We start from the raw sequence: 27,508 nt of genomic DNA, 5'->3' as shown, positions 1-27,508 counted from the left end.
ATTGAAATATTGCTGTGGGTGATTTGGATTGCTAATGGCCCAAAACTAGCTTTTTGTTCACATATCTTTGTTTTATTGTTTCGAGAGATGATATAAATATTTTTGGATTGGAACAGATAGAAAATAAACAGTCTTGTGCTGTAGTTCTATGGATGTTTTGCATGCCAGATCTTCGAGCTGGTCACTTGGAATCCGTGCTCTACATTTAACCCATCCAAAGTGCACACGCAACATTGAACACACACGGAGCAGTGGGCATAATTTATGCTGCGGTACCCGGTGAGCAGTTGGGGGTTCGGTGCCTTGCTCAAGGGCACCTCAGTTATGATATTGAAGGCGGGAGAAAGCACTGTACATTCACTCCTCCAACCTACAGTTCCTGCAAGCCCTAGACTTAAACTCGCAACCTTTTGGATTATAAGTCTGACTCTCTAACCATTAGGCCATGACTTGTAACAATGCAACAATGTAACAGGGATCTTAAATGTACACTTTTTCTTGTACAAATATTAAATTTTTTGAAGTCGGTTTTCCGAACATGCATTAGCTACTGATAAACAGACATATACGCCCTAGATTTTATATTTCTGTGGCCATTTATGCATAGTCCACTTTTAGTTCTTTTAGTCACATTGCTCATTACCAATAGATCTAAGATGCTGATTGTCTCTTTATCAAAGACTTCCATAACAACAGTTGAAAATATAATTAAACTATTCAGGCTGACCTTCTGAGTTGACAGAAAACTAAAGTCAAAGTCCCACAATAGTGAAGTCAAACAAAGACCTCAATGGCAGTCTTAAGGAGTGCTGGCCTTGCTGTTGTCCATAACAAAGAGAACTTCAAGGTTTTATTCCTCTATGTATAGCCATGTGATGCCAAACAAAGAACACACCTTCCCTTTTTAAAAGTTATTAGCAATAACTTATGGTAACTGCTTATGATTTATGTTTAATGCTATTTAGAAGAACATTTTCATCCTATACTTTACTGAATGAATATTAATTCAGTATTATTCTTCAGTCTCATACTCAAGGCTCAGTGCGTGTAGAGCAAGACTGTGATCAAACAAACTGTGAAGTTCACTGGTCATATGTAACAATGTAATTTTATTTTTAGGGGTTCAAGTGTGTAGCACTGAAACCCTATTGTAATTGTTAGAATGGCCAAGGATCCGCACGTAAAACTAATCATGTAGACCAAACTGTAAGTCATAGAGACTTGAAACTTGGAGGGACATATTTTTTGAAAACTCTCAATCTGAGTTAACATGAAAAATAAAATTTGGAGCTTGGCCACTTGGTGGCGCTATAAGAGGAAAAAAACCATTAAAATGACTGCGCACCCATTTGTTTATATATTGTATATATTTGGGGTGGAGCAGTTCAACTTTTTCACGGTTCGGTTTGTTTCACGGTTTTAGAGTCACCGTCTTGGTACGGTTCGGTATGTGCTATGTTTTTGAAAAACTAGCTATACTTTCAAAAAATGTTTTTTATCATATATTATTAAGAATATTATAACTACAAGTAGCAGCACAAATAAATACAATAAGGTAAAGATATAAAATAGAAACAGAAGCTACAGAAACGTTTTAATCAAGAGCAGTGAGTGATTTCTTTGTTGTTGCATGCTGTTCGAATAAAGACTGTCACTTCCAGTGCTCTGATGCAGTAGGCCTACGCTCAGCCGGCTTTGTCTCCTGTAGGATACTTACCAAGACGGGGATTTTGACATTATTTTTGTGTCCATTTAAACACAATACTTTAGAGAGGGAGATTAATATTTGCGCGCGTTCTGAGGCTCGGGAATTGCGCGCGGATGAGCGCACTCACAAATATTCTCACTGCGCGCACGAGCTTGAGTCATTCGGCTCTTAAATGTTTAAACTGGCAAAGTTTAAATGAGTTTAGTTTAACCACAGATTTCAACGATCACCAGCCGGGAAATAGGGGAATTAATGACTGGTCATATTCCAGCACACAGCATTCGCATTGAACAAGAGTGAATGGTTTTTCCACTTGTTTTTTTTTCTTTCTTTTTTTTCTTCATCGCTGATGTTGTTGTAAGGTCTGGGAAGCCCGAATGTGCATCCATCAACAGAAATATTAGGTGAACCCTGTTTGTTTTACGTGTTATTTATAGCGAACCATATTACAGGTTTGTCAGATTTAGGATGATCCGCAGTCCCAGCGCGTGCCGACCCATGAGAAGAACGGTTCGATTTTCTTCAGTGAACCGTCCCACCCCTAATATATAGCCTATATTATATATATAAAAGTGAAAGATGGAAGTTGACTGCAATACAAATCAGTAAAGTAATTCTGTTTTTATAGGTATTTTTTAATATTAAAACTTAAGATATTTTTGTCTACAAATGACCTTCTAATTTATCATCTAATCTGACATGGCATAATAAAGATGTTGCATTATTTGCTCTTATTAATGCCCAGTAGTCTGTTGAGAGAGGCATGCTGGTAAGAGAGGAAGGGTGTGGCGTTTGGCTGGATGTGCTCGATTTTCATACTTTGACAGGGGATGAATAATGCTGTTTATCTTTGAGTTGCACAACACAGCTCTAAAGGGAGCTCGCTTGCATGTGGCATAACCTGCAATGTTCATGAAACGGTGCCACCAAAGTAAACAGAACATGATTTCGACTTCAAAAAGTTTTGCCATTTTTCCGGCTCATGCAGTGTGCGACTGAACAGCGATTGAATGACAGACAGTCGGAATATCGATTGTAATCGAGGACCGAGCTGGATTAATACCCGCTGGATATGTGTTTCTTCTGTTTTTATGGCTGACAACTTTGGATTGCTTGCAATGATTTCTGCGTCCTGATGTCGGTACATGTGTAAAACAAAACAAAAAAGAGAAAGAGAGACAAACTCGATCCTTATTTCAAGCTGAATAAAATGGTAAGGACAAAGCTATTTCGTTTAAAGCCAATACTATGTTAAGGGAAAGTATCTGTGTTTGTATTCGCTGTTTTATGGCGCTTTGCAGAGTGGTTTTGACCACCAAAATATAGTGAGCTGCCTATCGAAGCCTATACAAGCACGTTGAGGAATCTCAGATACGCGCTCAATTATTGCCCGAATGTGCTGTTTGAATCTTAATCCGAGCTGAGCTGAATTGGACATTTATGATTATGATGCCCAAATTGGACATTTATGTTTATGATGCCCAAAATGCTGTAGGCAGCACTCAGTAAAAGATTTTGAAACACCAATTTCAAAATGAGTTCTTCTATTCAATTAAAATGAAATATGGGCCGGAATTTTGGATGCCCTCTTACATTTAATTACTTAAAATTACTTGAGTTCAGCTATAGTTTCAGCTATTTGATTATTCTTCTCTTTCAGTCATGCCAATTTATTGAGTAAACTAAAGTTCTGTGTTGTCATGAATATTATGTTGATGTGCTTCCTCTTGTTCTCGGGTGACTGTATGTTCTTGCACTTATTCTCTGACTGCTCTCCAAGTCTGAGTTGGTCTCATTCAGCTTTTGAAATTATAAAGAGGATGTTTTGTGACTTTTCTCAAATTGTCCTGAGACATTACATAATTTCTCAAATGACTGTGTGTGACTATCTTATGTTGAATCCCTTAATACGGTAAACTAATATTATGCAGTTTATATTTAATTAAGAGTAAAATCATGAATAACTGAACTTGAAGCAATAAAGTATGATAAGCTGTGTGCATTGTGCAGTATAGATAGAGTCATCCAGGAAATTCTGCTCCCACGTGGGGGGAAAGAACTTCAGTCTAAATCAGTTACCATAGATACTGTTTCTATTGAGGAAATGAAGATAAACAACCAATAGTGAAGCTGAATAAAGAAGCAAAAGAAGTGAATATGAAAATTCTGGAAACACAAATAATGCAGTGACTCTTTGCTTTGAATATTTTTAATAAAAAAATGTGATGACTGAAATACAGAAAGACACTGCACTCTCATTTTTTGTATATTGCCCTCCTGTTTTATTTTACCATTATAATTTAATATAATTTAGCCAGTGGAACTAAAACATTTAATTTCTGACTCAAGTCTCCAACCCCTCTCGCATGGCCACAAGTGCTCCAGTTTAATAATAGTTTCATATCTGAGATCTGTATTTATTTATATATTCTTACCTGTTTTTCCCTTTCTTGTTGTACCAGAGTTCTGAGGAGAAGAGTGGGGTTCTCAATCGTATTGGAAGCTTTTTCAGTCGGAAGAAAAAAAACAGAACCGCATCAGATGACAATGATGAAAATTTGTCATCGGAGGCAAACAGCTCAACCAAGTATTCAAGATCAGAACACAAAGAGATCGAAGATTCAGTGTTTGGGCCGGGGAATAGAAGTTCCAGTGTGTGTAGTGTAGCCTCTATTGTTGCAGATGGAGGAGACTTGCCTTTTGCTGACAGTGACAGTAGTGGACGAGCGAGTGTAAAAGAGGTGGAAGTGATCAAGGTGAGCAGGGTTGCTACTTCCAGCGACAAGAGGACTGAGAATCTGGTGAAGGAGGTGAACAAGAAGCTCAAGGTGTACCTGGAAGAAACAACAGATTCAACAATAAAGAAAAGTGCAGACGTACCTATACACACCCCTGACACGCCAAAGTCCACCCCGGTCTCAGGCAGAACGGAGACTAAAAAGACAGTTTTGAAAACCACCGTCACAGGTGGTGGGAATTACACCGCATTGGTTGGGGTGACTCTGGGATCACAGTCCAGAAATTCATCGTCCTCTGATATTCAGCCTGGAGAACCAGGAGAAACAGACATAGAGAAAAAAAACAGCGCCAAACGAAGCAATCAAGAAAGCAATAATAAGCTTCTCGCCCCAATGAACACCACTTCACCTGAGGCAGAGGAGAGGTCAGTGCAAGCATCTCCCTCACCTGGTCAAGTACACAAAGCCCTGTGGGTGGAAACTCACGTGACAGAGCAGGAGAGTGAGAGCTCCATCACTGACTCACTTTCTAATACAGAACCTGCTCTGGCCAGCCCAGCCGAGAGTTATTCTGCCCCCAGTGCAGCTACTAGCAAAACTTCTGCTCCTTCTCAAGCTGCAGAGCCATCCATCTTCACCTTTAATGCTGCAAAAGACAGCATTGAACCACCAGAGGAGGAAACTCAAGACAGCCTCATTCCTAAACACCTGCATGCTGAGAGCAATGAAGAGAAGCGCAGAAGCTTGAAACGGTCAAACAGTGAGAAAGCTTTTGCTGAAAGAGTGCTTGTTGGTTCTCAGTCAAGCCTAGAGGGGGAAGAACAAGCTGAAACAGAGGCACAAAATGAGACTAACTTGGATATAACGCAGAATGTACAGCAGGTTAAGGTGAAAATGTAAGTATTCTTGTGTTGTGTGTGTGTGTGTGTGTGTCTGTGTTGGGTTACTGAGCAGCGAGTCCTTTGTTCAGACTGCAATGTGATACTTGGATTCCCATGATTTTGAGTACGAGATGAACAATGACTCGTAGATCTTTCCATAGATTTAGATGTTTGTGTGTGTGTGTGTGTGTGTGTGTGTGTGTATATATATATATATATATATATATAAGCTACCAGTACTTGGTTTAAAAACCATGGTATCCTTGTTCTTAATTGGCCGGCAAACTCGCCTCACCTTAACCCCATAGAAAATCTATGGGGTATTGTGAAGAGGAAGATGCGATATGTCAGACCCAACAATGCAGAAGAGCTGAAGGCCACTATCAGAGAAACCTGGCTCTCATAACACCTGAGCAGTGCCACAGACTAATCGACTCCATGCCACGCCGCATTGCTGCAGTAATTCAGGCAAAAGGAGCCTCAACTAAGTATTGAGTGCTGTACATGCTGATATGTTCCATGTTCATAATTTTCAGTCGGCCAAGATTTGTAATAAAAATTGTATTTCATTGTATTAGTCTTAAGTAATATTCAAATTTTCTGAGTGAATTTGGGAATTTCCTTAGTTGTCAGTTATAATCATCAAAATTAAAAGAAATAAACATTTGAAATATATCAGTATGTGTGTAATGAATGAATATAATAAACAAGTTTCACTTTTTGAATGGAATTAGTGAAATAAATCAATTTTTGGATGATATTCTAATTATATGTCCAGCACCTGTATACAGGGCTGGACTGGGAAAAAAACAGGGCCCTGGCATTTTTGCTCACACCTGCCCCCCACAGTCAGTCGGACATAACCTAGCAGTACTCCATCCTTGCGGTCCCTGTAGATATGCATTTCTACTGTTCCATTCCCAAAAGAACTAAGTGCCATGGACCAGTGTACTCACTGGTGATCAAAGGTGCTCTCCTCCTCTGCTAACTCAATCTGGCTTGACTATACATACGGACAGAGAGAGAGAGATGATTACAATTATTAGGAAGAGTTATTAAAAGTACACTTAACAAACTATGCAAAATCGCTTTCATAATCGCAGACGATATACAGGCTGTATATTCATGTTTCCTTACACCAGCTGAATCAACTTTAAACACTTAATGTCTTATTAATAATGCATCACTGTATAAAGTCTGCTTTTGTATATGTGTACACTGAAACAAAAAAACAAAACAAAAATAAAGAAAACAAATAGGATGTCACTTTTTGTCATTTGGGTTTCTTTCTGTGCACAAATTAAGCTTGTCACAATAATGGACTGAAACTCAGCATATATAGGCTATGTTACGTGCCCCCCCCCCCCCCCCCCCCCTGTTTATCTGTTAACTAAATCAAATATATTTCAAGAATGTGTTCCTTGTATGTATATGTTTACTGCAGATTATATATATTAAATATAATATAATGATTTTAATATTTTCACATGTAGGTGGGATTTTTTGGGGGATTTGTTCTAAAGTCTTTTCAAAATAAGTTTGTGATTCACTAACCGCTGAGTGTACGTTGCCATCCAGGCTTCAGTGTCATATGATCCTTCAGAAATCATTCTAATAGTCTAATTTGGTGTTCAGTAAACATTTCAATAGTGTTGAAAACTTTATTGTGCTTTTTAATATTTACCGTAATATTTTTATTTTATAAATATAATATTTAATATATTTTTGTGGAAATAAATGAGTGTTACATAATGTTATAAAAGTGCTGTCTCAATGTAATATGATTTGATTTGATTATCTCGTTCATCATGCTTTTATGTCTTTCCATAGATTACCAAACCCCAAAAGTGTGAATGTCAAGCAGTCTAAACGACAGACGAATGAGTCAGTAGAAGATAATGCTGTTTTTGTCCAAGAGCAGCCTCTTGATGAGGATGTAGACTGCTCCTTTGAACCTTCAACGGAAAACAGAGATGCTACAGACCTTGGGAAGGAATTTTATTTACCAGAAATGCCTATTAATAAAGTACCATTGAATACTAAGATGACCAGTGATCAAAACTCATCTGTGCCATCCAAACGTATGGACAGAGCCACCAGTGGACCAAATGTGGCAATTAAAGAAAAGACCCCTTCACCACAACTTGCCCCTAAAACAAAAGCTGTAATGTCTTGCGTTAAAAGTCTAGATGAGGAATCAAAGGTGGATGTGCCTCCAGTACGGAGGATTTCACAGAAGCAGACAGATCAAAAAGAGATTAAATCTCAGACAGAAAAGGACAGATCCATTACACTTAACAAACCAAATGACATCAAGACTGTAATTCCCAAGAAAAAGGTACCAGAGATTCAAACAAAACCAAAGAAAGTACTGGAGGTTGTTACAGTGTATAGTGTTTCTTCAGAAGCTGAAAGACAGATGTCCAGCAAACGTCAGAATGAGGCAGCATCAATAAGCCCAGAGCGGAAAATGTCACCGACTTATGATGCCTCCCAAATGACAAAAACTTCTCAGCCCAATAAAGAACAGGTCGATCTTTCAAAGCCTAAAAGAGAAAGAAGTCTAAAACATTCCCTTTCTGCTGATAAATCCCCATCTTCCCCAACTTCAGTGGAGAACTCTAGTTCAACAAAACATAACACTGAATTCAAAGCAATTCAAGATATCCAAAAGTCAAAAACACAACCGAAAGTTGCAACTGAGAGAAGTCCAACATCAAAGAGTAGTTTTTCTTATACAAAGAGTAAAGTCAAATCAGGTGACATTGGCAACAAAACCGAGGAAAAACCTTCTTCCTCAGCACTTGGCACGGACCGAAAAGAGCAGAACATTGAAAAGGAGAAGCCAGCGAATGAAACCCAGCCGAGTGGGCCAAAGAGTCCAAAAAAATTCATGACTGATGTGTCACCAACAGGAAGGAAGCTGCCTCAAATGACACCACTGAGCCCTCAAAAACAGTCCTCAGATGGAGAAGTTGCCCACGGAGAGAGTGAGTCACATGAACCAGCCTCACTGCCACTTACCAAGCCAGAGAGAAATGAGTCATCACTGGTTAACGGGTTTGCTGCTGATGGCAAATCTTCCAAATGTGATCAAGCCACTGGGAATGCTGTGGCCAGGGTTTCACCAGAGCTCAAATTGGAAAGCCATATTAAGGAGGTGCATGATGATTTACAGTCAGCAAATCCATGTCTCAAAAGTCCCAAAAAACTCAAACCCAAGAAAGATTTTAGGAAGGCGGACCTAACAGCAGCTTCAGATTCAAAAATGGACAAAGGCAAGAAAATGACAAATTTGTCTGTCACAACCACAGCTGCTTTGAAATCTGACAAAGTAGAACATATTTTTACACAATCAGAAGCCATTTCTGAAAGTGAAAACTGTGATGTTGCTGAGACCAAAGTCACACCAGTTGTGTCACTTTCAGAAGACAATGATTTACAAACCAATCGAAAGACAGAATCAAATCTATCAATTTCTAAAGACCCAAATGTGCAAGTTGCGTCAGGTAAACTGCCAGATATTTCTAAGACAGATGAAATTTCCACAAAATCTAAGACGGCTAAACAATCAAATGCCTTTTCTGAAACAAATGGTGAGAAATCTGTATCTTCTAAAACCAAAGTCACACTGGATTTGTCTTCAGAGAAGACCGATTCACACTCAGAAAAGCAGACAGAGTCAGATCTTCCAGATTCATCAAACCTAAATGTCCAGGATATACCAAACAGGCAATCAGTCACAGAAAAGCCACTTACTGAGTTCAAGAAAGAGAAATGTGACCTTTCCAAGGAAAATGAAATTTCCTCAATACATGTGACAGACCACAACACAACCAGTGATCTTAGCACTCAAGGTATTGGTAAACAACTAAAAGCCACTTCTGAAACAAAGGGTGAAAAATCTGGTGCTGTTGAAAACACAGTCAAACTGGATGTGTCGCTTTCAGAAAACAAAAATTTGCAGTCCACAATACCACCGACTGAATCAAATATACCAGATTCATCAGAGTCACATGTCCAGATTACGCCAGATAAGCAGTCAGATGATCCCCCAGATAAGGATCTTGAATTCGAGAAAGAGACATGTGCCCTTTCTAAGGCCGATGACATTTCCAAAATAGCCAATACAACCAAACCATCAAAAGCCACTTTTGAATTAAAGAGTGAAAAATCTGGGGCTTCTGAAACCAAAGGAAAACTGTTGCTTTCACAAAAGAATGATTCACACTCAGAAAAACAACAACTAGAGTCTGATATACCAGTTTCAACAGAGTCACACGTGCAGCTTGCATCTAATGAGCAGCCAGATGTTGTCAAACCGAAGTCCAGTGCTGGATTTGAGAAGAAAGCTGATCTGAGCTTTAAAGGTACAGAGAAGGGAACAAATTATAGGGAACAAATTATTCAGGTCATTTCAGAGAACTCGTCTAAGACAACCCAAAAGACTGAGACTAAAGAGAAAAGTGTGGAAAATAATGTTCATTCAGATTTAAAACAACCAAAAACAATTCCACAACTAGATGAAAAGGTTACAAGTGAAGAAGGAAGTGGGAAATGCAAAGTATTAGAGAAGCAACTGGTTGAGTCTGGAGACTTGTGTAAAACAATCCCAGAGTGTGTCAAACAGAATGAATTAAATAAATTAAAGCAAGTTGATGAGACACCATTAGCAGTGATCACGGCTCCAGAGGCTGCTTCTAAACCCATTCGAAAAGATGATCAGACTTCAGATCAGCAACTAACCTCAGTTAAAATAACAGATAAACTGACTTCCAAAGTGGACAGAAAGAGTGAAGTGCAAGTTAAAAATACAGAGTCCAAACTGAAAGCCAAGAATCTTATGAAGGCTAACGATAAAATACCAGCTACTAACTTACAAAAGCTGAAACCATCAACTGACCAAAATATTCACCAGTTTACTTCTCAGAATCTTCCTTTGGAGCCCAAAGGCTTCTCACAAAATAGCAAGGCACCATCTAGTTGGTTAGACGTGGACCAAAGTTTTGAGAAGAAGAAAACAGAGAGACGTTTGGATTGTTCTGCAAGTGATGACAAACAGCATGACACTTCTAGTGACTTTGATGATTTCATACGTAACATCAAGGAGAACTGTTCCCCTTTCTCTTTACCACCAAGAAAACATGGGCAGAACAAGATGCCATCACCTCCTTTTGCCATGCCTGCCATTAAAGAAGATCACCTTGAGAAGATATTTGACCCAGAACAGTTCCAGTTTGGGACAAAAAAAACTGCAGGACCTAAAGATCCCTCTCCAGCCATGATGATCAAGAAGAAAAATGAAAAGGCAAAAACCAACCCACAGTCCAAACATTCTGAGGAAAGCCTTCTTTATAAAGGTCTCTCGTCTAGACGGGAACAAGACAAAGCCAAAAAGGTCACAGTCACTGAGGAGAAAAATGATGGAGAAAATCAGAACACTGAAGGCTCAGGAAAAATGCCCTCAAGGTTGGAAAAAATGTCAATAATCTCAAACCTTGTGAACTCCGCAAACAGAGCCAGAACTGAGCCAACAGGGGTGGTGCCAACCTTAGGAGATCGGAGAGACATATCGCTGTCCCATGCTATCACCACTGCAAAAGAGGGGCTTGCTGATTTGCCAGATTGTGGCAATGTAAAGGCAGGACCTGTTGATTCAGTTAAGAGCCCAAACACACCTCCACCTCTTCCAACTTTCTCAGAAGTCAAGCTGCCTGACTTTTTGGAAAAAATAATGAATAAAGGCAAAGAAGCTAACACCATGAGCCAGCAAAGGGCTGACACTGGCTCTGTCCCTTCATTGGATTTGAATCTCACTTCCAACCAATTTAATTCAAGCATGGGACTGCAAGGCATATCGGTAGTAACATCCCCATCCAACAGCACTCAGCAGATTCCACTGCCCACACCCAGCACTCTCTCACCAACATACACAGAGGTAAGGAAGATGTTAATACCAAATGTCCATTGTTTTCAAAAATCTCCAATGCGTAAGAATTAAGCCCCAAAATTATTTTGTTAACATAAAATGAATCATCTAATTAAAATTTTCTCTCTTACTTAGATTAGATCAGATTACATTCCAGTGAATTGTAAACTTCACATTTATTTAAAAAAATCCTTTTCAGTATTAAATGTAATTCTACACTACTCTAGTCATTTGGATAATCAAATATAGTCATTCTTGTCGAGGGAAATCTCATGAGCCACCAAAGTACAGTCTTTAAAGATGTTTTTTTACTTTTGAGTACTTCAGTTACACCTTTCACTTAAGTATGTTTTTGGCTAAATTTTGACACCAATACTGTAACTACATTTCATAATACTTTTTACACATTTTACACAAACATTATTTATACAGTAATTGTATTATGTTAGTACAGCATCTGCTTCATACACTAGTGCTTAATGTGTACAAAAGCCTTTATTTATAGTTTTTTTCACTGAGATGTAGGGAAGTCTTGCTTCATTTTTGAAACTGCTTAGGTTGTCTGTACCTGCCAGGTTCAATCATTATCAGTGGAAAATATGTCAGTCTTTTCTTTAAGACACAAGAGGAATGTTAAGCCCTCTAGGCTTCAGTTTGTTTTTATAGATACCACTGATCTCAGTACCATAGTGAGCTGTGTTGTATTTAAACCAAATATCCAGTCAGTCTCGCAAAGTAGTTTTTGAAAATGTAATCAATGTTCATGTCAAAAAGTTTATAATGAAAATAGTATTTGAGTATTAACTAATGTTTTTTGATTTCTAGACATCTGGTGTACGAGGCTTCCACAGACGCCCTGGAAAGGTATTGCAAAACTGAGGATACCATTCTGTACAGAGTTGAACATAATAATAATTTACCATACATTTATTTTGTATACATTTTAGTGCAGATAGTTAATTGTTATTTTCCAGTTCATTATCCACTTTTACAGTGCTTGAAATAAGAAAGGAAAAACAGTTGAACACATTTATGGAGAATGTTTCAATATCATTGCTTGCAGATTGTGATATACCAACAACCTAATTATGAAGGAGAGACATATGAGGTGTTCAGAGACATAGAAGATGCCACCTCCCTAAACCTCTGTCCACTCATCTCCATAAGGGTCATTAGAGGATGGTAAGGACAGTCACTTACTTCCACTTAGAATGTGACTAATCCTGTGATATTTTAAAGTGCAAGGTTGCTAATGTTAATGTTTGTCCTGTTAGCTGGCTGCTGTATGAAAAGCCAGGCTTCCAGGGCCGGTCCATTGCACTGGAGGAGGGGCCATCAGAGATAGCAAATGAGTGGGCGGAGACAGAGCCCAGTGGGGAAATACAGCCAAACGACCAGCTGCTCCCAGCCACACCCATGGTTATTGGCTCTATTAGGCTTGCAGTAAGGGTGAGTCAAAAATCATGAGTCATATACTTCAGTGTTTGACCTCAGTCCTCTGATCAATCAGTCAAATTAAACAAACAAAAAAACACTAGCATGCATGCTTTGATCTTTGATAACTTGCTCTAGTATTTTCCTCTCAGGACTACACCACACCAAAAATTGACCTGTTCACAGAGCTGAATGGGAGGGGTCGAATGTCTTCATTCTGCGATGACACCATAGATACCTGTTCATTTGGTATTCCTCAGAATACTGGGTCCATTAAGGTTGACAGTGGAGTGTAAGTGAACTTCTGATGTTTGCACCTTTATGATGATGTTTTACCCCAGTGATGAAATAAATAAATATACACAATTATATATATATATATATATATATATATATATATATATATATATATATATATATATATATATATATATATATATATATATATATATATAGGATCCTTGAGAAATAATTGTATAGCAATTTAAGAAACTTTTCTTATTATTATCATATTATATCATTATAATTATAATTATTATTATTTTTATTTAATTTTTTTTCCTTGAAATTGAAATGTTATAAATGTCACTTTTGGACAAAAAATCTTACTGATCCCAAACTTATGATCAGTAGTGCATGGGAGCAAAACTAAGATATCTCAGAGCTAAAATGCGATATGAAGGACATAAGCCTCATGTTTGTCCTCAATGCATGATCAAGTGGAAAGTTTTGAGTTTGTGTTAACAGGTTCTGAGAGGGAACGAGACTGCGTTTCAGTTGGAATGTTGTTTTCTTGTTGTTGCATGTTGGATGAAGATGACATTTCCAAAATAAATGTTTTCTGCCTTGGCATGTTTGTTCTTTGCCAAAACTTCATGAAGCAATAAATTACAAAATGAAGGTTATCTTTTACCAGGTTTTAAAATCCTTTTAGATCTATTCTTACTGTAGTTGTGTGTTTGTAGATGGCTGGTCTATAGTGACCCAGGTTTCCAGGGTCTTTTAGCTGTTTTGGAGGAAGGAGTATATACCTGCCCTCAGGACTGGGGCTTTCCCATGCCCTTTGTAGGATCACTGCGGCCCTTGAAAATGGTAATTTCATACCACTCACTTTCACACACTCATTTCATCTCATTCCATCTTTTAACTTCCATCTTTCTGTTCCTCTTTCTTTTTACAGGGTGCAATAAAAGTGGAAAATCCCAATGAAATTAAGGTGAGCTTTACAATTTAAAGACTAATTTTACACATTAATTTGGCGAAAGACATTCTGTACAGCCTGGAATTACAAGTACCTGTTGGTGCAGGTAGTCTGGACCAGATTGAGCTTGCCCAGAGGCGGGGTTTGTCCGTGCCACTGTTTGTTCTTTTTATCCCTGAGCCATGAATGAGCAGCAGCATTGTGTCTGACTTTGAAACTAAAGATAAATACAGTCAGAACTTTTTCAGTTCATGATTCTTACAGCAGAGGCATATGACCGATAATGCTTTAATTACAATTAAATATCCCTTATATGAAACAGTCAAATGGTTATAACAGACCAGGGAAGTCAGCTTAGTTTGTTGGCTTAGTTTAGTTCCTGGCATTCTTCCTGAACCCATGTCCTGCTGGGCTTTGAGCGCAGTATACAGGACTTGAGTCGGCTCTTTTCTGAGGCTCACCGACACTGGGGGAAGAATTCAGAATCCCACAAGTGTACGCACACATAATGCAGTCAAACACTGAACATGTCATGAATTTTGCCGTATGAAATAAAGCATCTTTTTCATGGAAGTTGTTTATTTAATAATAATTGAAATGTACAAACTTTAATAATAATAATGATGCAGTGCAGAAAATGAATTTCTTGTGACCTCTGTTGCTTTCAGTATTGATTCCCATTTTAGATTTGAATGAAGTTTTAGTGTGTCTCAAAAAATATGTGTGAATGTAGTTGACAGGAAGTTATTCTAAATAGTCAGGAAGCTGTAAAGTGTATTTTTTTCTCTATGTGAAATCAGGCGGTACTCTTTGAAAAACCAATGTTCGAAGGGGAGTGCTTAGAGATCGAACGGGATATTTACAAATTTGATGAAGGAGAGGAAGAGAAGAAGGATGAAGAAGATGAAACTGAGAGTCCTGACAGCATCAGGAGAAAGAGGCTGAGTTCTGTCGGCTCACTGAAGATCCTGAGTGGCCTGTGAGTACATATTTTGACAGGACGGCTGACATGGTAGGATTTTGGTTTTTTGGTTTGGTCTCAAAGTCTGCAAAGGCATCCAGACCTTTAACATGTCACTTAATAACTGTAGATCTATACAAACCTATATTTCTTGATGGTTTATTGCCTATAGCTGGGTCCAGCAGTTATTCATGTCATTGTTCTGTTCATATAGCTGGGTAGGATATTCTGCACCAGACTTCGAGGGTCGCCAGTATCTTCTGGAGGAAGGAGAGTATGCAGACTTCACTGACTGGGGTGGACTAGAAGACAGACTCCTGTCTATACGTCCTATATTAGCAGTATGTACACGGAGACCATTTCTGAATAAAACAGTTCAAGATTATTATTAAATAAACAATTTACAGCATAACCTCCTCACAGCAAGTTATGCTGGGAAGACTTGAAATGAAAAACATTCATAAACTTTGTGTTTTTCTGATGAACACTGCTGTTTCTTGGAATAAGAAAGTTGCAAGTCGTTTCATGGTTTGGTGTCCTTCTGTAGGAATTCATGACTCCTCATGTGAGAATGTTCAGTGAGCGGGATTTCAGCGAGAGAGGGATGAATGTGGACCTGCTGGAACCTGTCATTAGCATGGAAGCCACTGGCTTTGGCATAAAGACACAGTCGGTGGAAGTCCTCTCTGGCGTGTGAGTGTCTGCATGTAAACTCCTCCAGGCACCATTCTCTCTTTTTCTTCCTTTCTTTCATAACCTTCGACCTTGGTACGCCGTAAATCTGTCAGTGAAATGTTTATATCCCTTGTGGGCAGCTGCTTACAGAGTTAAAATCAGAAGTAGTTCACTCAAAAATGATAATTCTGTCATTATTTAACTCATTATTTAAGTGTGCAGAAGTCACCACCCATATTATAAGTATTCTTAGTTCTCAAAATATTTCCATTCATTTTGTTCATAAGGATTAAAAGGAAGTCCTCAATACAGAGTCATGAACCAAACTAACCAACATATACATATTTTTAAGGAAGTCAGTACTTTCATTCAGCAAGGATGCATAAAAATTCAGCTTTGCCATCACCGGTATAAATTACATTTTAAAATTTGCATTTACATTTATGCATTTTGCAGATGGTTTTATTCAAAGTGACTTTGCATTCAAGGCACACATTTTGTTAGTTCTTGCTGTCCCTAGGGATTGACCCCATGATCTTGGCATTGCTACTGTAGCACTATGTTCTACTGTTTGCGCTATACAGTATGTGTATATGAATGTATATGAATATATCTATATAAATGTGTGTGCGTTAAAAGGACTAACTGTTTAATGTCTGACTGAAAAGGTGGATAGCGTTTGAAAAGGCACACTTTTTGGGTGAGCTGTACATTTTAGAGAAGGGTCTCTACGGGAGTCCAGAGGACTGGGGAGCACACAACTGCAAGATCTTGTCAATTCAGCCTGTGGTTCTGGTAATCATTTGTCTACAATATCTGCCCTATTTTTGCAATGAAATTTTTTTCAATTTTATTTGTTACTCAATAAAACCTTGATTGTGTTTGAATTGCCATATCTTATAATCTCTTTTTTTCTGCCTCAGGAACAGGCTGAAGGACTGTCCAGATATAAGGTGAGTTTAATGGACATGCCCAAATGATATGGTCCCAACTGGAGTCTGATTAAAAAGAGAAATCTGTGCAATGGATTTAAAGCTAAGAGCTAAGAGTACTACAGTCCTATGTAGGACTCTTAGATTAGGGACATGAAGATGATAGGCAGGATGTGTACAGCTTTGTGAATGACAGGCATTCAGGAATTGGCAGTTTCAACTGAAGTGAAGATCTAGTTATTCCAGTTTTTCTTCTGCATATTATCAAAGTGATTTTATATCAGGAAGCACCTTTAATTAAAGCTTAATTCATGAGATACACTAATGAAACACTGACTCTTGTTGGTTCTCAGGTGCAGTTGTTTGCTGAACCAGGGTTCAAGGGAGCAATGCGTGCTTTAGATGAAAACATGGCGTTCCTGCCGGAGGGCTTCTACCCCATGTCCTGCAAGGTTTTGGCTGGGAGGTGAGAAATTTTGCCTTCAACCAGAATTACATTAAATGTGCATAAAACTTTGCTCAGAATGATCAGCAAGATTTGAGAGTGTTTCAAAATAATCAGCATTTCATTGTATATGTCTCTGCTTGAAGCTGGGTGGTGTTCGATGGCCCACAGTTCACTGACAACATGTATGTACTGGAAGAAGGAGAATACCCCAATCCCGAGTCTCTGGGCCTACTCAACTCCGACTGCAAAATCAGCTCTGTCCACACTGTAGGACATGTGAGTACTGAAGAGAAGAAAAAGATCCCTAGGCTATTCAGAATATTTCATTTGGTCTGACTGAAAATGAGGCTCTGAGGGTGAACCCTCTTCTTGTGCCCTATCAGATGAGTGCTGATGAGCCTTGTTAACTTAAACAACTAGACATGAGCATTGAACATACTATTCATCTGGCTTAATAGGATGATCATTTTTTGTAAAACCAAGAATGACAATGCTGAAAATCTAAAAAGAAATACATAGAAAACTTTGAAAAAAGATATTTTTTTATAAAAAACAACAACATTTCAGCATGTCTTTCAACTGAGGTGTGTTCATGCAGTCTGTCACGTAGTTATATTATAGCTATTTGTTTTTTCCTGACAAAATATGTTGGCAAAAATAATTGACACGATTGTGGTGAGGCAAAATAAAAGTGAAAATGTTGGCCGGAAATAATTCTAGAGAGATTTCTGACATCTTCAGTGTTTTGCCGGCAAAAAGGTACTAAACATTTCAACATATTCAAAGCACAGCCTATGATTTCTATAATTAAATTATTGGTTTTTGTAATAAACAAATGTTCACTGTTTCTCTGTCCGCTCAGGAGTTCTCTATGCCCTCCATCACACTCTTCTGTAAATCTGGCTTCAGAGGACGTAAAGTGGTTCTGACCGATGGCGTTTTGAATCTGTCTCTGGCTGGCATTGATGGGCGGGTCAACTCTCTGTTGGTCAATGGAGGAATGTGAGTGGTTTCTGAAGCACATTCAAAGCTCAGATTTTGGTGTAGGCGTAGAACACCAAATTTAGTGTTATTGTTCTCCTTTATGGTTCATTTGGATGTGAGAATATTGTAAATGAATAGATGTTATTTGTTATTATCAGCTGGGTGTTGTATGAATACAGCAACTTCCATGGTCGTCAGGTCCTGCTCCATCCCAGCGAGATCGGTGATTGGCAGAAGTTCCAAGGCTGGGAGCAGATTGGCTCTCTGCGTCCGTTATTACAGGTATAAAATGCCACCACATGCCTAGTTATCAAGCGAAGGTCTTAAGCGAAATGACTTGTGTTTTACTGTGTGTGTGTGTCCAGATCCAGTGGGGTTTGGCTAGTTTTGCTTTTAGGTGTGAGAGTTAATTATTTGGGAACTTCACTTATAAAGGCAGGGCAAAACCAGCACAGCATGTGGACAGTAAATCCAGAATGAGACCGTTAATACCCATGATGATATAATAATACATTGTTAAGAGAGTTAATGTTTTTGAAAGCAGATCTTTATCAATAGTAGTTTCTATCCTTAATAGTATTGCTAGTTTTAAACATATTCAAAAAATTTCACGTATCTCATGTGTCTTTCTCAACAGAAACGTGCTTATTTCCGGCTGCGTTGTGCTGAAACGGGCTACTTGATGTCTCTGACTGGACCATTGGATGATTTAAAGCTGCTCCGGGTGCAAGTGCTGGAGGAAACTGGTGGTCCAGACCAGATATGGGTCTATGAGAATGGACTACTGCACTGCAAGGTACTCAAGACATCTTTCCAGATCCAATTCTGTACTCGAGTGCACCTGTGATGTTGACTCTGGTTCTGTTTAATTCAATTCATGTTTATTTGTATTCACAATAAAAATTGTTGCAAAGCAGCTCCTCCACCTTCTAGCAGTGCATTATAACAGTCCAGTCTAGAGGTTATGAATGCATGAGCTAGCATTTCTGCTTCAGAAACTGTTTCTAAGTTGGAAGGAAACTGTTTTTGTTTACCTGTGCAAGCTGATTTTCAAAAGACAAGTTGCTGTCTGCTTACCCTGACCATGATCTCTCTCGCATTTTCCCTTCAGATGGTCGAGGACTGTTGCGTGGAGACGTCTGGAGGTGTGGTGATGGCAGGTGGCAGGTTGAATATCTCACCTGAACTAGGCAAAGACAATCAGTTCTGGAGCATCACAGGAGACGGAATCATACGCAACAATCTCAAGCCCGACCTTGTGCTGGAGGTCAAAGGTCAGTACTTCACACACTTAAATAAAAGAAAAGACAGTGAAAAGAAAAGACATGAAATTAAAACAAATAGTTGGAGTGGAATGATAGATAAACATTTACATGTATATCTGGTGTGTGTGTCTGTCATTCATAAAACAGCACCCTCCACTGACGAGCTCATAAACTCTTACTGATGACACTTTCTGACATCACGTCATACCTGTGTGGTATTTTTATTGGCAACTGGGCGATATATAAAACAAATGTATATCTCGATATTGTCCAAATTTTTATGATATTCTATATATATCTCGGTATGTTTGCATTTGCATTTAAATAATAAAAACATTCTAGACTGAAAAATAAACAAGCTGGAGTTTCGTGATTTAAATGAAAGCATCATTGAGCCGGTCTGTGTTCTGTCATGAGATATCGAATGTATTGTTTGCGATTGTGCTCGCTGAATAAAAACAGTGTATAAACTCAATCTAAACAAAGAAATACCTATGTGCTTCAGCAAATAGCTCTCCATCTGAGAGGGTTTTTAGTGCCAGTGGGAACATAGTTTTATGCAACAGAGCTTCTATTTCTATATCTAATTATATCCTGATAATTGACAATATCAGGATATAATTTTTTTTTATATATATATCACCCAGCGCTATTCAATGGTCTGAAACACTTTGAAAGGGAATAATTTGAAAAATTATTTTCACATGTAAAGCAGGGGATAAGGGACAACATGTAAGATAAGATTAAATTATTAATTTGAACTGTGACAATAATCTCTGTGATGAAAGCTCATTGCTGTTTGGCTCCTTTTGTTGGTCTGAATTCAGAATGAGGCTGTTTGTGGTTCAATTTCTGTGTAACTTGAGCGTCACTGTGATGTCACTCATTTCAGTGGAAACCCACATTTGATGCCACCTAGTACCCACTTAATGTATTACACCTTGGCTGTCTACATTTATTTGATCAGAAAATACAGTGAAACAATATTATAAAATATTATTTCCATTAAAAGTAACAATTTTCTACTTTTATCTGTTTTAAAATGTAATGTCTGTGATGTCAAAGCTGAATTTTCAGCTGCCGCTACTCCAGTCTTCAATGTCATGTGATCCTTCAGAAATCATTCTAATTTGCCGATTTATTGCAAGAAAATCATTTTTGATTAATAGAAAGTTCAGCTTTTACTTGAAATTGCAATCTTTTGTAACATAAATCTCTATTCTGTCACCTAATGCATTCTTGCTGAAGGAAAGTATTAGTTTCTATAAACCAAACTTTTAAATGGTAGTGTAATTTAAATCTAAAGAGGTGTGTTTAAAGTTACTTCCTGTTGAAATCTTGAGAAGGATTTGAATTTCTTAATCTATTTTTCATCCAGGTGGCCAACAGTATGATAAAACCCAGGTGATTCTCAACACCTTCGATGAGCAGAAACCCAGTCAGAGATGGACTGTGGAAATCCTTTAGTGCTGGAGTCAGAACAGAACTCCTGCTATCCAGCAGAAACCCTAAAATGTCTGAAGATGTTGTGCACTAAGAAGATTATCTAAATCAAAAAACTCATAATGGCTCAGATGAGTCTCTGTCACTGATGGGATTCTTATCTTGAGATGAGAATGCGTGGGAGACCAAACCTTTTTAAATCATCAATCTAGATTACAGTTGTCTTCAGACGTTCAACTGAAGTTCATCGACTCCATCAAGGACCCTAATGATACCTGCCAGTTTCATCATCTTGTGTGCTAGTTCTCGTTTTGTCATTGCTCTACATTGACCTACAAACACAAAGTACTGTCCTGATTGCAATGCATTGGTATTACCAAAGAGTGCGCAGTAGCATAACGATTTGTATGGAGCTGCACTTTAGGTGAACTTTTGTCTCAGTAAAGCGTCAAGGTTAATTCCGTATGTCCCAGTTTACCCCTTGCCTGTCCTAATTACACTTTATAGGGGCAAAAAGCACCTTCTTCGTTTTATAAGTAGCTGTGTATTTTGACTAAATTATTTTTTGCAAGAAATATATAAGTTGTAGATACTTCAGTCATATACCGTACTACTTGTACTATTGCCTTAATAGTTTAAGGGCTCCTAAAGGTTTTCTTTTCTGCAGCCTTTCATGTCAAATCTCCGGATGGTCACTAGTAAAGGGCTTGTGGATCTTATTGTGCCATCAGCCAATCAGCAGTCATGACATTAATTTCTTGTGGCTCTAGAGTAGTTAATCACATTAATGGCTCAAAACAACCTCGCCACAGAACTAAGCGCCCATGAGCAAAAACTGTACATTTTAAATGACATACTTCCAAGGGCTCCTGCACCAAATGAGCAGCTGTTCAGATGAATGAGAATACAAACACATATTATAGACCTCACTGAATGTCAGGCAGCATTTATTGCCTTTCAAACTCAACTGAAGGCAAAATATGGGAACTCATTGACTCGTACAATTTTACAGTCGCTGTACAAAGGTTTTTTTTTTTTTAGTATGTCAGATTATTCTGCAAAATAAGTATAAAAAGCACTATTGCACATATTATAATTTTTTACAAACATTTCCTCCTAGCTGTGCAGATCTGGCATCAGTTCACTCCTGCTCACAAACTCACATACATTTGAAAGATCTGTTGTTCTGCTCTTAGCTTTTCTGTCTCTCCGTTTTCTTTTATACTGATAATTTTGTAGTTGTTGTTGTATGTTTGTGTAAATTTTCTGACCTTCTTAGTAATCCGTTTTAGCATTTTTGTATGTTCATGCCCATATTTCCAAAATATACTGTTACATTTAGATTTTTTTTTCTTTTCTTTCCAAGTTGTTTACGAATATGAATCATATGTAAAATAGTAATATGTTTTAAATAATGAACAGGGCTTGCCTACTGATTTTATAATGCAAAATAAAGACACTAGCCATTAGACAAATGTTTTTAATTCATCAGACACTGAAAAAAGTGCCACCATAGGTATATTTTTGGTTGCTGTAGTTACTCTTTTTGGTCCTCGATGGAGACTACAGTTTTGCCACCAGCATGACCCTGCTCTACTTTCTGAAAGGCTTGAGGCACCTGAGCAAAAGAGAACACTTCCTCCACCATGGGACGGACCTACAACGAAACAACAACACAAATATAAGAAGTGAAATTGAACATCCTGAGAGGACTTGAATAATGCCTGCAGTTTAACGTGATGATTACTCATCTGTGTCACGTTAATCTCATCCAAATCCACTGAATATACATTTTTAAAGTGCGCCTGTGATACATTAGGTGGTGCTCGAGTGGTGGGGGTGTCAAGTGGGTGTATACTGTGGGTGTAGTATGTGGTGTTGTGGTTAAAACTCGGAGCTAGTAAACAAGAAACTGCAGGTATGTGACCCACACAAGAACCAAGCTCGGAGTAGTGGATTTGCTTTGTACCTGTAAAGAGGCGTCGAGTCACCTTTGTGGTAAATGTACTGTTGTCTTCAGGAAACACATGATGTGCTGAACTGATTTATTTCATTCCTTATCAGATGTCAATTGATTATAATCTGAATGTCTACAATCTGAAGCATTAACAACACTAATATGAACAAAATCAATACTTTAGACTTCCAACGTGGTTAGGAGTTAACCAGAAGTCTGGCCAAACACGGTTCTAAAATATTGAAGATTTTAGTCTTGTGTATATCTTCTTAAAACACTCATTAACCACAGTCCTAAAGTTAAGAGCGGAAACATAAACATAGTTGGTTAGCAAACACAGCACTTGCAGGCACAACAGCACACTGCTTTAAAGGAAATGAGATGAGACACATTTCCTGCCAGCTGCACTGCTGTGATGTTCTGTTTTTCTACTTACCATTATGGAAAAGCTCCTTTAAATGCTGCTTAACATCAAACAATAGAAACAGAAATAATCAAATAATATAGTACTTTAACTTTTTCATATGGTTTCTTTCTTTTCTATAATGTGTGACATTAAATTCACCGAAATCTCAGCTCCAGAACTACTCTTTCAGTGAAATGTTTTTCTTGTGCATACAGTGCGTCTGCTATCTGCAACACCTGATGTTTATCATATGGTTAGCTACACTTCACACTGTTTTTCCCACCATGAAGCTGATGCACTGTAATAACACGAGTTCATAATGACTGTTCTGTCTTGTTTCTGTGCTCCAGTAAATGTGGAAGTGTGATCACAGACATTTTGTATTGCTGGTAAAGATAAGATGTCGTTCTGTTTTGATGAGACATTTGTCTTCCTGCGAGATTCTGCAGGGGAAAATAGATTGACTTATGTAAATCACTGTCCGTGTGAACAACCCAAACTGCAAAAACTGAGAATCATGACAGATCGAAGAGACATGTCAGACACACACAGACTTCTGTACCTTTCCAGCATCTCACTGATCTCGTCCAGCGTAGGGCCGCTAGGAGCAAAGAAACCCCAGCGATAGTGCACTCCTTTCCTAAGGTGCTGAGAAAGAGAGAGAGTTAGTACTCAAAAGACTTCTACTTCCCTAACTAAACAATGAAACGATGTCAGGAGATCAGGTTTAGGTTCCTGACCCTTCTTCCTTTTTTTCCATTCTACCTTCACCCATTCAGGATCTGTATATACACTCATTAAATCACTAGAATGTAAAATACAACTACACAATAAGGGAATGTAAAAAAGACATAATAAAGTTAAATAAAGCACCGCAGGGCACATGGCAGATCTGTGCAAACCAGTGAAGTGAACAAACTGCAGATAAAAAGATTTTTAGTGCAAAAAAAACCCTTATTCAATCTGATTAAAGTGTGATAATGAAATGTTCAGCCATTTACTGGGTCTGTATGTTAAAATGGCACCAGGAATTCATAATCTAATTAAAATGTTTAATGATTTTAATGATTTTGCTACGCATTTACATCATATATACATGTGCAAAATGAAAATGTTTGTACTGTACTAGCTACTATGAATAGAGTTTGTCGATTTAAAACAGCACTATCTAACTTTTGGCGCTCTAGTGGTTAATAAACAGAACTGCACGAATCCCGCGGAAGAACATTCTAACCGGAACCACTTCTCTATGTTTCCTTCTATGGCGATTAACGTAGGTACATAGTGCACTATTGAGTGCAGCTTTAATGTCAGAAAAAAAGGTGTGGTGTGTTTCCTGCTAAGACATCAAACAACCAACCACGAAGAGTGATCTGGCAAACTACCAAAGAACATTAAAAAAAAAAAAAAAAGAAGAAGAAGAAGAAGAAGAAAAAAACAATCTTTACAGTACAGTGCACAAAGAGGGTCAGTAAGTTTAAGATATGTAAAAAAAAATGTAACAATACTTTTATTCAGCAGGAATGCATTCAATCGATCAAATGAGAAAATTTTGATTTTAAACCAATGCTGTTCTTCTGAAATTTCTAATCATCATAAAAAAATAAAAATAAAAAAAAATCACGGTTTACACAAAATTATTAGGAAGCACTTTTTTCAACATTGATAATAATAAGAAATGTTTCTTGAGCATTTGCAGAAATATCAGCTTTGCCATCACAAAAATTAATTATATTTTTAAATATTTAGAAAATGATCAATAATAAACTTTATTTTATAAAGCGCCTTTAAAAGCAGCTTCTTCAAGCGCTAAACACAATATAATCAATACAATAAAAACAATACAAAATCAACACGCAAATGCAAGTTTGAAAAATTATTTATTATTTATTAATTCTGAGCATCCTTCAGTTTAAGTGAAGTTCATTTATTGTAATGATATTTCAAAGTATTACTGTTCTTACTGTCCTTTTGATCAAATACATGCAGCCTTGCTTAGCATAAGCAACTTCTTTCAAAAACATAAAAAAAATCATACAAATCCCAAACTTTTCAAAAGTATTGTATAAACTCAGTATCATCCCTATTTTCAACTGCTTCTTGGGTCTGGCTTCTGATAATCAGACAGTAAAAATCAAGTTGAAGATGGGAGGAAGTCCTTCATTTACTTTCAGTTTATCTTTGGTTTCTTTTTCCTGCAGCTTGGTGATATTATTAACAGAATCACTGAAGTGATTCATGCATGCTGCTAATAGACCCACACAAGGTTGTGGTTATAAACAGATAAGCCGTAGACATAAGGGGAGATCCAGTCTCTGTGGCAGAAGAAACTCATTTATTCTTTCTCATCACGTGAAAGGAAAGTCCCTACCTTCAGCACTTTGCATCCTATTTTGACTCCAGACTGCATCATTCCACCTGCGAGGCCCAGTCGGTCTGTGTTGTGCAGGACTGGTGTTACTAGAGTAACATATTTAGCACCATTCCAGGGCTTCAGAAAATCTAGTGCCCATTTCTCACTTTCACCCCCAATATTATCTAAAATCAAATCAAACCTGAAGGAGAGATAGTGAAAGGGGAATAAACTCAAAGTCAATGTCAAGTAAAAAAAAATAAATAAAAAAAGTCACAAACTGCTCGAACACTTACTTCTGTAATGTCTGTAGTTGTTTTTCAACCGGTCCAGCAGTGTAGTCCATAACATCATCAGCACCCAGATCTCTCACCAGCCGCTCGGCATTCTGGGAACATGTTACAGTCACATGGGCGCCCCAGGCTTTTACCATCTGTAGAGAAGCAGTAACCTAGATTAAAAAAGGTCACTTATACAGAGGCATTACATACAGATGATTATGTTTGATTACTCATTGAGGAGATGAAATAGAAAAAGTGTGACTCCAACATTTTTGTAAAATGTTTAAGGAAAATGCAAAAACTATTTTTCAATCATTATTATCACCTGTATAGCTAAGGTTCCCACTCCTCCTGATCAGTCTTAATTAACTCAACATCATCCATATGATTCATCCTAACCACTAAAAATAAAGTAAGACCCAAGTATACTATAAACTCCTACCAAAAATGTTTTCAAATATTCAATGTATATTAAAAAAAATGCATGCTCTTTTGTAAGCATTTATGGCATTAAAGACCAGGTAAGGCCGGTCCCAACATGCCTTGTGACTCTTGATTCTTACACAATAGCACAATCAAGTGATTTGTTTTTACATGACTTTGCATAAAGGCAAACTGGTGCAAAGGTAGGTTCACTCTGTATATTTAAGGAGGGTTTGTAAAGACCACTGATTTTGATCAGTAGTAAAGATATGTAATATTTGATAAAAAAAAAATTGTCAAATAACTACACTTTGCACATGTCCTGTGAAAGACTTCAGGATGAGGTTTAGTACTTTTAAGAAAACTTGGTTCTGATGGTTCTCTTGGTTCTGTTATTATATTGTACTGTATATTGCTCAACAGATGTAAAAATTAAACCGAAAAAGATATAAAATATAACAAATAATATATATATATATAATACTGGCGCTTAAACTAAAATTAAAAATATTAAAAAAATCGAAATAGTACATAAATAAGCTTCACTAATGTCAGTTCATGATGACAAGGCAAATTATGTTTGCATGACAGTTCAACCTTTTTTTATGGAATATGGCCTTATGTCACTCGCTGTCGTAGGAAACGTTTTTTTTTTTTTACCATGTAAGATTCATACATTCATTATTTTTGACTAAAGAGAAATGGAACATATAAACATAGTGATATGAGTGATGTGGGCTGAACGCCTGTCACTTTACCTCTCATGCTGATGTCGAGGGGATTTAAACCCGCAGCGTGCACCTTCACGGTCACTTCATTGGGATAATTGATGATCGGAAGCGTTCTTGGTGAATCTCAACACCTCGTTTTCCCCGTATTTGTCGATGACCCATGCGGGCATTACATTCCTGAGGGAGGCTGAGAAACTGAAGCTCCTCACCGAGCACACCAACCACCTTCTACACATAAACATGATTGATCTAAAACACTCCAAAGCTCTTCTCCTCAGAATCTCTCACGGTGTCATAAACCCGTCATTGGTTATAAATAAAACACCTAACTGCTTTATACCATCAGGTTCAGCGAAAACGCATCTCGTGCCCTGCGAAAGTCAAAACAAACCGGTGAACTTTCACACGACTGACCGAACCAATCAGAAAGAAGAGACGACAGGACGTCAACGGGAAGTGCCATGTCAGCGTCTGGCTAACCAAAAACTAAAGGTTCACCGCAGTGTTTGGCAGCGTGTTTAGGCTGGGACACCAGTAAGATCAGCCTAAAGTTTTTTTTAGCAGGCTATAATGGATATTTTAGTCTAATATCTAGACACGTGGTTTAAAATTACACTAACACAAGACTGAAACATAGACACCATTGCTGTGTCAGGGATGATTTGTGAACGTCATGTCTGTTTGCATTTGTAGGTTATGTTCTTCCATTCAGTGCTACGGTTGTGCAGAAGCTGTTGGATCAAGGAGCAGTACTTGTT

The 27,508-nt window shown here is 37.8% G+C and overlaps 1 protein-coding gene and 1 pseudogene across 2 annotated transcripts in view; one reads left to right on the top strand and one right to left on the bottom strand.

The window, feature by feature from the left end:
- Window positions 1-21,926, top strand: part of LOC127933191 (beta/gamma crystallin domain-containing protein 1) — a 49,047-nt gene extending 27,121 nt beyond the window's left edge. The window contains exons 1-21 of one of the 2 annotated variants that reach the window (XM_052529989.1): window positions 2,510-2,921; window positions 4,171-5,342; window positions 7,158-11,265; window positions 12,082-12,120; window positions 12,320-12,438; window positions 12,531-12,705; window positions 12,843-12,982; window positions 13,656-13,782; window positions 13,871-13,906; window positions 14,692-14,870; window positions 15,067-15,193; window positions 15,400-15,545; window positions 16,196-16,322; window positions 16,451-16,480; window positions 16,813-16,925; window positions 17,051-17,183; window positions 17,770-17,909; window positions 18,050-18,173; window positions 18,529-18,687; window positions 19,003-19,165; window positions 20,535-21,926. In XM_052529989.1, the coding sequence (XP_052385949.1) occupies window positions 2,919-2,921; window positions 4,171-5,342; window positions 7,158-11,265; window positions 12,082-12,120; window positions 12,320-12,438; window positions 12,531-12,705; window positions 12,843-12,982; window positions 13,656-13,782; window positions 13,871-13,906; window positions 14,692-14,870; window positions 15,067-15,193; window positions 15,400-15,545; window positions 16,196-16,322; window positions 16,451-16,480; window positions 16,813-16,925; window positions 17,051-17,183; window positions 17,770-17,909; window positions 18,050-18,173; window positions 18,529-18,687; window positions 19,003-19,165; window positions 20,535-20,623 (7,449 nt within the window). In that variant the 5' untranslated portion in view covers window positions 2,510-2,918 and the 3' untranslated portion in view covers window positions 20,624-21,926. Of the gene's footprint in view, window positions 1-2,509; window positions 2,922-4,170; window positions 5,343-7,157; window positions 11,266-12,081; window positions 12,121-12,319; window positions 12,439-12,530; window positions 12,706-12,842; window positions 12,983-13,655; window positions 13,783-13,870; window positions 13,907-14,691; window positions 14,871-15,066; window positions 15,194-15,399; window positions 15,546-16,195; window positions 16,323-16,450; window positions 16,481-16,812; window positions 16,926-17,050; window positions 17,184-17,769; window positions 17,910-18,049; window positions 18,174-18,528; window positions 18,688-19,002; window positions 19,166-20,534 lie in introns of those variants that run through there. The other variant, XM_052529988.1, reaches the window with a different exon arrangement.
- Window positions 21,927-22,065: 139 nt separating this feature from the next.
- On the bottom strand, window positions 22,066-27,172 carry LOC128031616 (reticulon-4-interacting protein 1 homolog, mitochondrial-like; annotated as a pseudogene).
- Window positions 27,173-27,508: the final 336 nt, after the last annotated feature.

The sequence above is a fragment of the Carassius gibelio genome, chromosome A17, assembly GCF_023724105.1.
Source record: "Carassius gibelio isolate Cgi1373 ecotype wild population from Czech Republic chromosome A17, carGib1.2-hapl.c, whole genome shotgun sequence".
Lineage (NCBI taxonomy): Eukaryota > Metazoa > Chordata > Actinopteri > Cypriniformes > Cyprinidae > Carassius > Carassius gibelio.
This window is presented reverse-complemented; position numbering and strand designations above follow the sequence as displayed.